The 13,440-nt window shown below is 46.3% G+C and overlaps 1 protein-coding gene across 1 annotated transcript; it reads right to left on the reverse strand.

Moving 5' to 3' along the window:
• Positions 1-2,846: 2,846 nt before the first annotated feature.
• On the reverse strand, positions 2,847-12,737 carry LOC124102213 (neuropeptide Y receptor type 4-2). The gene is made up of 2 exons (XM_046458420.2): positions 12,003-12,737; positions 2,847-6,674 (listed from the first exon to the last, which is right to left on the reverse strand). The coding sequence occupies exon 2, from the start codon at positions 6,612-6,614 to the stop codon at positions 5,487-5,489; it is 1,128 nt and encodes a 375-aa protein (XP_046314376.1). The 5' UTR covers positions 6,615-6,674; positions 12,003-12,737; the 3' UTR covers positions 2,847-5,486.
• Between the last annotated feature and the right edge of the window lie 703 nt (positions 12,738-13,440).

The following is a 13,440-nucleotide window of genomic DNA, read 5'->3' on the forward strand; positions in this document are numbered from 1 at the left end:
AATGGAGCAATTTCCAGACAAGGAGGATGCTGGGATACAGGAAGAATAATGAAGGATTAGTGTCTCTAGCTCCATATTCAGGTTATTTATATCTTGCTCTGGAAACTGTCTCTTTCCTTCTTTCATTTTAAATTTATTTTAAAGCTATATACTGGACAAAAGGTAGAACAGGCCATTCCCTATCAATAGTTAAACATAGCAATGGGGAAAAACCTAGTGGCTGAGGCCCTACTGACACGTGGCAGCACACTCCGGAACCTGGGAGAAGAGATCAATGCTCACAGATGTCACCTGTTATAAAGATTTAAGAGACAAACTCCCACCTGCTGAAGGGATGAGGGTTGAAGAGATGATCAGTCCATAAAACAGAAGATACTCTAAAAAGGCCTTCTCTTGGGGCTGGGGTTGTGGCTAAGTGGTAGAGTGCTGGCCTTGCATGTACCAGACCCTGGGGTCCATCCTCAGCACCACATACAAAAATAAACAAGTGAAATAAAGGTGTGGTGTCCAACTACAACTAAAAAATAAATATTTTAAAAAAACATTTTTAAAAAAAGGCCTTCTCTTTAGGAAAGCCCAAGTAGATAAACCTCCCACACAAAACCAAGAAGGGGCTACACATGACATTTACAAGGTGGCCCAGGCAGCTGGCCATCACAAAGCAGACTACCTGTTAAGGGAGATATGGTATCTCGGGGTTTTCATCAGTGAGCTGGAGTTATTTGTTCTGAAAACGTGCCCTATTTTCAGCCTGGTTTCCTTGGCAGTCAGAAGAATAACTAATCAAATGCCTCATTCAGAGCTTTATGAATGAAAGCATATGTATTTTAAGAGCTTTGGCCTAGCACACAATTGCCCTGATAAACCTTTTCAGAGTTGGAGGGAATGAGTTTTAAGTAAGTGGTGACATTTAAACCAGGAGGAACTTCCAGGCCATGATTACACAGCCACACTCCCAAGCACTCTCCTCAAGCTCCAGAAGACAGGTGAGGGGCAAATTACCTGGGTGAGAGTTCTCTAAGATGGATGGATATTCAGGTTCCCCACTGATTGATCCTACACAGTTCATGGAGAATCTTCAGACTAAACAAATAAGCTTCTTTAAAATTAATTATTCACTTAGCACATGTTAATTGAGTGCCTGCTTTATCCAAGGGCATATGCTAGGCCCTTGGATAAAGGGATGTTTTATGAGCCTCTTTGGTTTTGCCTTCAAGGAACTTAGACATCTATGGGATGGTGGATGTGTCCCCCAAAACATATAACAGAGTAACGCTCCAGCCCATCGTTCTGTGCCCATCCCAAGGACCAGTTATTACAATTACATTACATGAGTTAAAGTTCCATGAATAGTAGATTTTTTTCAGTCTTGTCTATCATGTGCCTGATACATAAGAAGCTGTCACTGTTTTTTGGGTGAACATGGTAATAAATTGTGCCAGTGGAGTTGTGTTTTGAAGGAAGGGTAGGATTCATGGTAACATAGACAGGTGAGGGGGCATTATAGACTTGGTGGTAGATTGGGGGTGGAGTGGAGTGAGGAGATAGAAATGGCAGGAGCAAATATGCAGAGAGAATAAAGCCCTATGTGGATGAACTGCAGGTTCACTGTGATTAGACCCTGTGATAGGGTCAGGATGCAAAGAAACTGTAAAGGTAGGTGAGGCCAGACAATGATAGGCGCTGAATTTAATCTATGTAAAGAGATTAGGTTTATCTACATAGGATGGCCTCAAGTTTCAGTTTCAGGGGTGGTTTTGCCTGTTGTTCTAGGGTGACTATTAATAGTGTGCCTTTCTTACTCAAGTATCCTTGTTTAGATGATGTTTAGACCACAAGCTTAGCTTGGGAAGCTCAGTGCCCCACAGGGCTTTGTGGAACTTGGGGGCAGGAAATGTGACATCCCCAGTCCAAGTAATTCAGGACAGAGACTTTTAGCTAATAGTAAATCCTTAAGAGTGGCCAGGATACAATGAAATTGACATTAGGGAATGCAGATTGTTCCAGCCTCTTCAGAAATTAAAAGCCTTGAAAATGTCTATGTCTCTTGGCCTATTCCACTTTTGTAAATCACTCCTGAGTAAATCATTCCAAATGCAGAAAATGTTTTCTATGTAGATATTCATCACAGAACTACATGCAGTAGGTCTAGAAAACACTCAATCTGGCATAACGGTTGATGATCAAGAACATAATATCTATCTAGTCAATGAGCTATAATGCCTATTTTATTTACTACTGTATCTCCAGTAGATGGAATGGCATCCAACATATTTGTTTAGTAAATGAATAAACAAATAAAATGTCTTAGAACTTGAAACAAAAAAAGCATAAAATAATTTTTTTAAATTATATATAAATGCCAACATACACACATGAGCTCAACCATATTTTTAGAAAGAGACGCATATGTAATTATACATATACAAACTTTTAAAAAATGAATCCTCAAAATGTAAATAGTGATTATTTGGGGATGGTGGAACTACTGATAATTTCCTTTTTAAAAAACTTTATTTCTGTATATACTCATATTTTCAAGAATGAATATGATTACTTTTATACTGGAGAGAACAAGTCAATATCATTTCTTAAAAAAGGAAGGGCTGGATTTAGGCAGATTTACACTTTCACAACCAGGATGCACTCTGAGGGTTTCCAGGCAGTCTTGTGGGTGTGAGTCCCCAATCCCAACCATGATGCTTCTCTGTAGGAAGGTTAACTCCCACTGCAGTTGGCAAGGGTCAATTATCTGGCCCTTCTGGATTTAGAGAGAGATGCTGAAAGGTATCAACCTTCACGCAAGCAATTTCTAAACTTCAAAAATTATACCCAGCAAGGTAGAAAACTGTTGATATATTTTTAAGTGAAACAAAGCAGAATGCAAATGGGCACATTTTCTCTGCTTGGAACTATGCAAACATGCATTTGGCAAAGAATGAAAAGGCATCACAAGCAACACATCCACATGCAACCAGAAATAAGACGAACAACCAAAATTGAGTCATTTTTTAAGTAATAACAGGTAATAACAAATCCAATAGTAGGTGTTTTCAGGTGCTCACCCAGTAACTCTAGGCTTCAGGTCAATCTGTTTCTAGAGACAAGACTCCTAAATTTAATGTGCATGAAATTAAGCTACAGATCTTGATGAAATGTGGATTCTTATTTAGTAGGTCTGGAGTGACAACAAGAAATTGACATATCTGACAGGTTCTGAGAAAGGCAGAGGCTGCTAGTCTTCTGACCATACTTTGGATAGCAAGTGTCTATGGTCTGGTACATAAGCAACTGGGATCATTAGGAACCAGGAACAGGATATAGCCATCCAGGTGGGTTGTTCCACATTAAACAAGGGAAGAGGAGCACAGAAGATTCTCAGTGAGGCTTCCACCCACCGCCCAATTCCAAATACCAAGCACCTTCAGATACTCAATCTGGGGCCCCTATTCCGAAGTATGCCATCACCCTAAAGTATATTTTTTCTCAAGCATCTTGCACCATTGGGATTTATAAAGAGAAGCAAACTTCAGGCACTTGCATGGTATCTGGAGAGGACTGAGGCCTCAATTCTTTGGACAATGATATCTTCCCAGGATGGATACCAGAGTCTGGGCTTTTCTGACAGATGATCACATGAAACAATCAGCAACAGATTGCACCAGAGGACAAGCACAAGCTGTGTCCAAGAGTGGCTCCAGACCTGAAATCCAGGAATGATGGGATGCCCCCCACAGCTTGCAGCATGATAATGTGAAAAAGAAAATTGAATGGGAGATGGGAGATGTGACCAAAGTTGAGACAAGACAAAAAGTTCCAGGAAGGGAACAGATGACTCAAACAGCCCTTGTCTCAGGAGTCAGTTGCACAGGTTCTTTGGTCAGGACAAAAGATACCATGTGACTGCTCAGTCTGCTACTGCCTGACCCTTTTTTAAGATTATCGGTGTAGTGTCAATGCTGGTCTTCTCACAATGAGGATCCTTGAGGACCCTGGCACTGAATACCCTACCTCACAGGACCACAGTGTATCCAGCCATGTCCATTCCATTGGAGGTCTAAGTAGGAAGAGCCAGGCTGGGACATCACTTCCAAGGTAACCCAGGGGCAATTCTGATATGTCTTTCTAAGAACAGGATATAGGTCCACATACAAGCCTTGGATCTGGTTCAAGATGAAGGTAACTGGGCCTTGACCTCCATAGGGGAGATAATAGCAAGTGCTTTCTCCCTGCTCCTGTCAGTCAGGGCCTTATTAAGTGAGAATCAGGAATCCCTGCCCCTACTTCTGTCAAAGGCCACTGGGATGCTAATGTCCTGGGAACACTTTGAAAGAACCATGGTTTATCACTCAGGGCAAGTCATCTTAGTAGTCAGGGCATGGATGAAAGAGGCTATAGACATAGCCTTAAGGACTATGTGAAGCAAAGTGGGTCAGCACAAGGGAGAGCCACAGAGTTTATGTCCACTTTCCTTGACAAGAGAGGTCCTGGAAGGCAGGAAAGACTATGGGTACAGCAGCCTGACCCCTGACCCCTTTCTATGCTGGACCATAGGCAAGTGACCTGAGCTATGGTCTAACCCTCAGCAGCAAGTGGCACTGTACCATTGATTTGCAATGGAAAACTTTTCTGGAGCTGCCTCCCTATGCCAGAGCCCATCCTAGGCATGGGGGATATGAGTTCTAAGGAAATAAAGATGTCATTCACAGGCTGGGGATATAGCTCAGTTGGTAGAGTGCTTGCCTCACATGCACAAGGCTGTGGTTAGATCCCCAGCACCACACACACAAAAAAATTGTCATTCACAATGTGCTGACAATTTCATCAAAAAGAGATGCTTTCAAGCTATTGTCCATATAAGGTAGCAGATGCAGTGAAAGAGCAAAAGAATAGAGTAGATGCGAACTGTGGAACTCTTTCTGCAGAGGACATTGAGGACTTAAGACAAGATCCATCTTTTTCAGCTGGATTCAGGCTGTGCTAATTGTATGACAATTCCACTGCCTTGACTCTATGGAATTCTTACTACTTGCAAAGCACATACACACACATCTCTCCCAGGGAGCAAAGGTTGACCAAAGTTCAGAGCTCTATCTCCAAGTGCTACTTTCCTCACTCCACAGTGGCCTCAAGGTTTATGGTTGGAAAAAATCCCTGGTTTCCCAGGACAGGCATCTGTTACTGAGTTACTATAGTGAACCCTTCCTGTTATAGCCAGACATCTCCGGCTCTGGCATCCTGCAGCTCAAGTCACAAGGTTCACTGTGATCTGTAGAGTTTAGATTCAGAATTCTTCCAAAAACAAATAGCCGAACCATCTGAATGTCATACTTCACAATGAAAAGGATGCAAAAACAGGTTCTTGGCAGACTATTGGGACCTGAAATCCAGGAATGATGGGATGCCACCCACAGCTTGCAGCATGTGCACTTAGTTAAATGGAAAGTCCTGGCAAGAAACTTGGCAAAGAGAAGCCCATAACCTGGTTAAATGGGGATGGACCTGCCACTTAGCCTCAGAGACCCTTTGGAGACTTCTGTGTGTACTGTGGACAGGGGCAGATTCTCAGACTCCTCTAAAGGGGAATTCTGTTGGCAGGTCAGCACCAGGGCCTTGACCTCCTTCTTGAAGTTGGTATTAAGAAAGCCATAAATGAATGGGTTGACACAGGTAGAGGCCATAGCAATCAGGTGGCACACCAAGAAGATGAGGTTGCTGTGGCAGACAGGGATGACTTCATGATGCCAGTCCTCCAGGGTATTGAATACATGGAAGGGCAGCCAGAATACTGCAAAGGCAGCCACCATTGCCATAAGCATCAAGTTGATCCTTTTCATCTGCCCAGCTTGCCAGCTGTAGGTGCCCTTGCGGAACACACGCCCCTGCCTCCGCAGGCGCTGGTAGATGCGCACATAGCAGATCAGAATAAAGCCCAGAGGGATGCAGTACTGGAAGAGAAGCAAGAAGGTGGTATAGATAATGCGATGGTGGTACAGGGGCCAGGACTCAGTACAGACCACCTTGTCCACCAGAAAATCCAGAGCCTTGGAGTGGTTGTTGTGGAAGACGTTCTCCAGAATACTGTTAGTCAGAAAGGGCAGGGAAAGAAAGCAGGCAATGAGCCAGATGGCCACAATTCCCATGTAGGCCTGGGAGATGCTGGGCTTCCAGCCTGTTGGGTTGATAATGAGCTGATGCCTCTCCAGGGCCACAAGGACAAGTGAGAGGATGGAGACTGTCACTGACATACACTGGATAAAGGCTGACATCTTGCAAAGGACCTTGCCAAAGATCCAGTAGTCCATGATGGTGTAGATGACTGTGAGTGGCTGGCAGATGAGGCACATAAGGAAGTCAGAGAAGGCCAGATTGGCAATAAGAAGGTTGGTAACATTGTTCTTCTCCTTTTGCTTCAGGGTCACACATATCAGGCAAAGATTTCCTAGGACCCCCACAATGGTCTCAATGCTGTAGAAGGTGATGATGAAAGCCATTGGGTTCACAGAATCCTGGCAGTGGTCAGAGAAGTTATATAGAACTCCATTGAGTTTGCTCCTGTTTTCACCCTGTGAGGATCCTGGGAAGAGCAAGGCCAGGAAGTGAGAGGTGTTCATGGTGGATTCGAGAAGATTCCAGGAGCTCTTGAACTAAGGGGCCCACTTCATATGTGATGCCTGCAAGGCAAACAAATAGGACTCAGGGATCATGCCTCCAGTATGGAATCCAGGGAGAAGGTTCTGGCTGCTTCTCTCTCCCATGGCTATCACCTTGGGACAACAGGAGCTGTCACCTAAGGCTCAAGGGAAGAGACTGGCATCTAATAAACATTACGCTATAGGAAGCACTTTTGCATGTTGGGGATCACATGGTGTTTTGCATATGTTAGCTAGTTTATTCTGAAATGTAGGCATCAACCCATTTCAAAGATGTGAGGCAACTTGCCCCCAGCCACACAACTAATAGGTAATGGGTCCCAGGTACAAAATGAGATCTGTTTGATGCCAGAATTTATTCCACACATTCCCTCTGACTTCAGCGTTCCAATCTGTTTTGATGATAAACAAGTTAGAGAATCGTGTGCAGAGTTTTCAGAGGCAGAATTGTTCAGGGAGTGAATTCTACCCAGAAAACTCTTTGTTGCATTTTAGTCAAGTAGAGATAGCAATAAATGTTGCTGTTCACAGTGACTTTGGGAGCCTCCCCTCACACCTCATGCCCTTTAGGGCAGAACCACTCCTTGGAGCTCAACACAAAATGCACCCTCCCAGTCTCAGTCCCTACCTTCTCCGGCAGTCTCATTGCTCAGGTGACACTTGGCAAAGGTGATGACTTTCTGGTATGCAAAGACTAGCTCACCAGCACACCAGATTCTTCCTGCTGCCCCCATATGTGCACACAGTCCTGGCCGAGGACATGGGCTGCCTATCATTCTCCCTGGAGCTCACACCATGTGTATGCTCAAGTCACCTGATGCAATTTGTAGTTCCTAAATACACTAAATTGTTCCACACTTCCAAGCCCTGCCACAGGCTATTCATTCTTCCTGGGGCCTCCTCAGCACAAGGGACCCCTGAACTTGTACTCCAGAGCCTCCAGGAAGTAATGCCAATGATGGACACTTTGACATGTAGAGTTACCCACCCTATTACAACATATATCATTACAACTTACCACACAAGTTCACAGGTTCTCTAGTTGACACAGGCTCACAGTTCTCAATCTTCATTAAATATGAAAATTACCCTGGGGACACACTAAAAGTACAGACTCCAGGGCCCCTCATTCTGGAATGCAGTGGGTCTGAAATGGGGCCCAGGAATCTGTAGTTTAACAAGTGCATTAAAAGATTCTGATGCACATGATTGCCGGGCCCTATTTTGAGAAACACTGTTCATAGCATAAATTCCTATTTAAGATGTTCAATAATTCCCATATATTAATTGTGTTTAGTTTTTAACATAGCGATCTTCTTCATGATCAAGTTCCAAGTTAAACATAATTCTTACAGAGTAAGGCCAAATTAACCAGAGATCAGTAATTATTTCTCAGCTGTCATAATGTTATTCAATATACATTTGACTTATAGAGTAAGTCTTGTTTACTTACAGAAATGAGTCATTTTATAAGGTCAAGTCAGGAACTTTCCTGACAGCTTACAGTCTGGTTATTTGGGACCCAGATCTCAAGATGCATGATGGTTTTGCCAGCACCATGATTTTTTTTTCTACCATAAGGGCCATTTGAAGTTAAACGTGACAAAATAAAGTTCACAGGACCAAACACATGAAGCAATCCACAGCTGCCACTGATGTACTAGCCTTAGATGCAGCAAATGGGATAGACATCCAAGGATCTGTATGACCATTAGCCAGAGCAGAGCTAGATCATCAGTGAGGGGCAACACCAGCAAATTAAAATTGCCAGCTGCTCTAGCATGATCAGAGGGGAGCTACTGGGCAGAGAGGGATCCAGAAAATAGTCACTGCTTCATTTATTCATCTACTCAATTAACATGTGTGAAGCCCTAGTCTGAAGGCAAGGGCTGCAAAGATGACTCATATAGCCATGGCCATCCCAGACCAGGAAAACTGACCTCTAGGAATGCAGGTGGACCTCAAGGACACATTGCTATTGCCAAAACCGGTGTGAATGGGGTGCCTGTGAATTGGGAGATGAGAGAAGGAGCAAAGAGATTAGAGAAGTGGCATTGATCTTAGGCTCCAAGACTGCAGACAAGTCACCCATACAAATAGACAAAGAAGAGAAGGGAATTCAAGGAGCAGAGGCAGAAAAAAGGAGAGCCTCCAGGGGAGGAGTTCAGAGTAACTGGAGCCAGGGTGTGTGGAAGGGAGTGGCAAATGAAGAGGCTGGAGAGACAGAATGCTAGGTAAGAGAGGGATGCTAGATAAGCCACTAAAAAGGTGCCAGCAAGCTAAATGCATTCCAGAAAGATCATTTGGATACACAGAACAGATTGACGGAGAGGGCTATAACAGGAGAATAAGGGCTCTGAAGAAGGCAGAATTGGGATTCAGCCTGGCTTGCAGCTCCTTTCTCAGAGAACTGATGAAGAGTTAACTTGCAGATGTTAACACACCATTCCAACACCACTGACTAGACTGCATGGATGCCTGAGCCCAAATCAGCTGTTAAGCCCTTTTAGCTGCTTCTGGAAACAGGACAGAGGGTTTGAGAGAGCAATAAAGTAGGATGCACATGACTGGGGGCCAGGAAAGAAGTGAAACTATCCATTGGCCCTTGCATCTTTCCCCAGAGCTGTAGAGGCTAGGAAGAGCCATCCTGGAGCAGACTCCACAAATTTATGCCTGGAGGGGCCCTACGTTCACAGGGACTGCAGATTTCCAGAAACACACTCCAGGGGCAAGGCAACAGCAATTCAAATCCTTGAGCTCCTGGTCAGCAAGAAAGCTGACTTTTTTTCACAGCGAGTGCTGGGAAGTGCGGCAGACTCCTACACAGAACCAGATAAGGAGGGGAAAAGGATCCAGGTGACCCCAGGGACTTGGGAGGCTATCATGGCACAGCCCTGACTTCAGCAATTGGAACTAAAGAATCCAAGGTTAGAAATGACCAGAGTGAGACCATGTGGCTATAAAGGGAGTGGGTCACCTGGCACCTGGAGCCTTTACACCAAAGAAGGGACTATGGGCCTGGCTCTCAGATCACCTCAGGGTCTCTTGAATCAAGAACAAGTTCCCCTGTAACATAGATACAGCCATCCTGCTATGTGAAAAAAGGGAAGAGTATTGCCCAATGATCCTCCACGTGCCAGCAAAGTATATAATTGCCCTGAGTTCAAATCCCAGCTCTGCAATCTATGAGAGGGTACATATGCAAGGATTGCTTAAACTGTCTGAGCCTCAGTTCCTTCAGCTGTACAGCAGGCGATGTGAGTAACACCCATGATGCAGAGTTGTCTGGCTCCCTCCCAGGTCAAGGATGAAGAGACAGATGGAAATTAGATAGATAGATAGATAGATAGTTAGATAGATAGATAGATAGATAAATGGTTTCGGGCCCCCACTTCTGGAACTCTTTTTGGTTTAGTCTCCATCTTGGTTCTTTGAGCAAATGGGTGTAATTGGATGGGCCAGCTTCTGTTAAGGAGCTTTATTAGCCACCTGACAAGAAGTATGCTTCCCCATTTTGTAACCAGAGCAACCTGGCACATAGTAGGTACAGATCAAATGTTATTTCCCTTTCTACTCATTCCACCAACCCCACCTAAGAGACCTCAGCACCCCTAAGAAGAGCTGGACAGTCAACCACACAAGTCCATTCCCCCTCTTGGAAAAGAGACCACAAGGAGGGAGGGGCTCTCCTCACCATGGAGGGCTCAAGCTTTCCCAGGAGACCAAGGGCAGAGGAGACAGCAGCTTTTACTTGCCGTCCCACTGCATGCTAGTTCCCACTATAGTCCTATTATGAAGGACTTTTTATGCTTATCCTGATAAAATTGCCAGTATCCAACCGTGTTTGATCACACATAAAGTTGACAAATTCAACTGGTTCAATCAGCCTCATGTTAAAAAGCAGAACATTGAGGCCCAGTGAAATGAAAGGTCCTGGCAGAAGTCCCACAATTTATAAGGAACAGAGCTGAAGCCGGAATCCTGGGCAGTTTGGCTCGGAAATCTTAGGTTCTTTTGCTCCCTTTTTAAATATAGAGAGATTTTGAAGGGGGAAAGGGGAGTTTGTACCAAAGCAAGAGACAAACTGTTGCACAAAAGTGACAGGGCACAACTGGAGATTGACATCTCATCCTCATGGAGCTCAGGGCCCAGCTGAGTGTCTGAAGGTACTGCCATGTGTCTTTACCCAGAACAAAAACATTCCCAAAGCCCAGGATCTCTGTTGGCCAGGTGGAATGGTAGCCTGCCCAGAGTCCATTGGCCTGTAGTCCCCACACACTGGCTTAGAGCCCCTGTCCACTAGGGGGCAGTCCTCTACCAGGTGCCTAGGACAGCACAGCCTTCTCCATTCCCTGGTCTTTTCCCAGGGCAGACCCAAGGTTAGAGTCCCCAATGTAATGAAAACCTTAGAAAGAAATATCTCCCTCCTAGCAGTTTGGGCCCTGGGAGGGCTCCTGCACATGGCAAAGCCAAAGAGTGCAGCTGCCAGGGGGAGGGACACAGGAATGAAGTGATATGAGAGCACCTCTGTTTGTTTCTTTAAAGGTCCCCACCTGTCCTTCCTTCCTTCCTTTTGCAGCCTCCAGCCTGGACACTCAACTCTTGAATCTCCTCTAGGTGGTCACATGCACTACTCCCCAGGACAGCTGGGCTGGGGTGCCCCTGACCAGTGTGGACCAAAGGGCCTCAGGAACTCCTGGCACACCTCAAGGGGTGACAATTCTGAAAGATGAGGCATATTATTTTGCAATTGCTGTGAATTGGGTGGCCTGGCAGCTCTGAAGACACAGAGGGAAAGGCTGCAACCTCACCTACCCTGAGAAATGCAGTGCAGCCGGTTTTCCCAAACAGAGGAGGAAAACTAATGAACAAAACAACGTCAGTCTCCCAGTGAGGTAAAGATGAAGAAGGCGATGTGTCTTGTTTCCTGCAATCTCAGCAAACAGCTACTATCTCCTAATGCCTTACCTTCTCTGATGGCAGTTACGGGTCCAGGTACACCCCCCACACACCACCCCACCCCACCGCCCCACCACCACCCCCCCACCCCCCCCCACCCCTCACCCCTCCGCCCAATTCTCAGGCAAGGAGACTGAAGCACCCCCACCACCCGCCACCCCGCGCCACCCAGGTCCACAGAGGGCAGGATGGCTCCTCCTACCGGGGCTGCACAGCTCCAACCCCCAGGCTCTAGGAAGCCCACCTGAAGCCCAGCCCCAGGTAAGGGGGCAGGGGCGCGGGCGAGCAGCAAACTCTGCTTCCAAGAGGCTCAACGCCTCGTCCGCCCCGCCTCTGTAGCGTCCCTCTCCCTTTTCCCGCAGGATACATGGCGGGGGGCGCATACCACACCTTCTCCAAGGGCAGAAGCGCTGTCCCAGTGCGGAACTTAACCACCTTGCCTCCAGCTTGGCCTCAGCCCGCCCGCACAGTCGCGGCCCGCCAGCGCTGCCACCACCGCAGCCAGCGCCCGCCCTCTCCGCTGTCTTCTGGAGCCGCACCCACCGCGAACCTCAAGTTCCAGGGCTGAAGTAAGGCGCGCCAACCGCTGCTTTGCGGGGCCCACCCAGCCCTTCACGCCAGCAGACTGGAACTACAGGGCTTGCCGACACGTGCTCCTTCTCCCTCTCAACCTTAGTGTCCTCATCCGGCGCGGGCTGTGGCCAAACTGGAGGCAAGGTGAGGAGCTGTGCAGGCGATAACTGACTCTGTCATCTCCTCCTTGTAAGGCGGCTGTGAAGGACCTGAAATGACTGTTGCCTCTTGACGTTTTGCTGGGGAGCCCTTCCAGGCAGACTGCCACAGGAATACTTCTGAGAATAATTGCCTGAGATTCATGCGGTCGAAGAACAGGGAGCTGAGAGGTTGGAGAAATCAGCAAAGGGCTCCAGCACCCGGAAGAGGTGCATTCATTCTCCTGCCTACCTGGTAGGTGTGATCATCCCATTTTACAGATTAGAAAATTGAGCCTCATAGAAGTGAAGTTATTTTTCCAGTCGCCAGGATCATATTTGGCAGGGCTGGCATCTGAACTCCAAATTGAAGCTCCTTCTCCAAGATAATATTGCCCTTGAGAGGGGTAGGCATCTCCTCATCTCCTCATAATAGACATTTTTGGTGAAACCAGCATGCCTCACACTGCCTGCTAGACTCTGTCTTCGTTGGGGAAGGAAACAGCACCCTCTAGTGGCATCAGAGCCCGGCACTCAGGTATGCTAAAGCCCCTGAAGCTCCCCAAGAAAGTAGTCAAGGATGAGACACAGGGAGCCATCTTTCATTACTTTCTGGGTTTCAGGGCTAGAAATGAAGCATATGGAGCTCTGTGGGCCAGAATGCATTCCACAATCACTGGGAAAGGGGCTGGGTAGGATTTTTCCTTCTGCCATAAAAAATGATTGGCTTCTCTGACCTTCTAGAAATTGAGATTGACCCTCTTTAATAGCTTGATAATGGACCTCACTTCCCATCCCTCATTACTGTTTCAGAAAAATCATCTTGGAGCACTAATATCTCAGCTGTGTGCCACCTTCTCCTGCTAGTGAAGAATTTTCATGATCCGTGACCTCTCTTTGACCTCTCCATCTTCAGCAAGTTCTGTGTTCTCCTTGATCCAATGAGGAAGCTGAGGATCAGAAGACTAGAGAATAGGCCATGAGCACTCTCCTTGCTCCCAGTTTCCTAGGATTTGGAATCAGGCCTACTCACTCAGACAGCTAATGTGGGGAGTCCTCACAAGCTTGGCCTCCACGCTGTATCCCTGAACCTCAGATTTCCATTTATAATCTGGAGC

The sequence above is a fragment of the Marmota monax genome, unplaced genomic scaffold (assembly GCF_021218885.2).
Source record: "Marmota monax isolate L192 unplaced genomic scaffold, Marmota_monax_Labrador192_F-V1.1 WCK01_AAM20220418_F8-fsc00161, whole genome shotgun sequence".
Classification (NCBI taxonomy): domain Eukaryota; kingdom Metazoa; phylum Chordata; class Mammalia; order Rodentia; family Sciuridae; genus Marmota; species Marmota monax.

Bases quoted from the DNA above. Each gene is read 5' to 3' on its own strand.
- LOC124102213 (XM_046458420.2), bottom strand. From the start codon at position 6,614: ATGAACACCTCTCACTTCCTGGCCTTGCTCTTCCCAGGATCCTCACAG.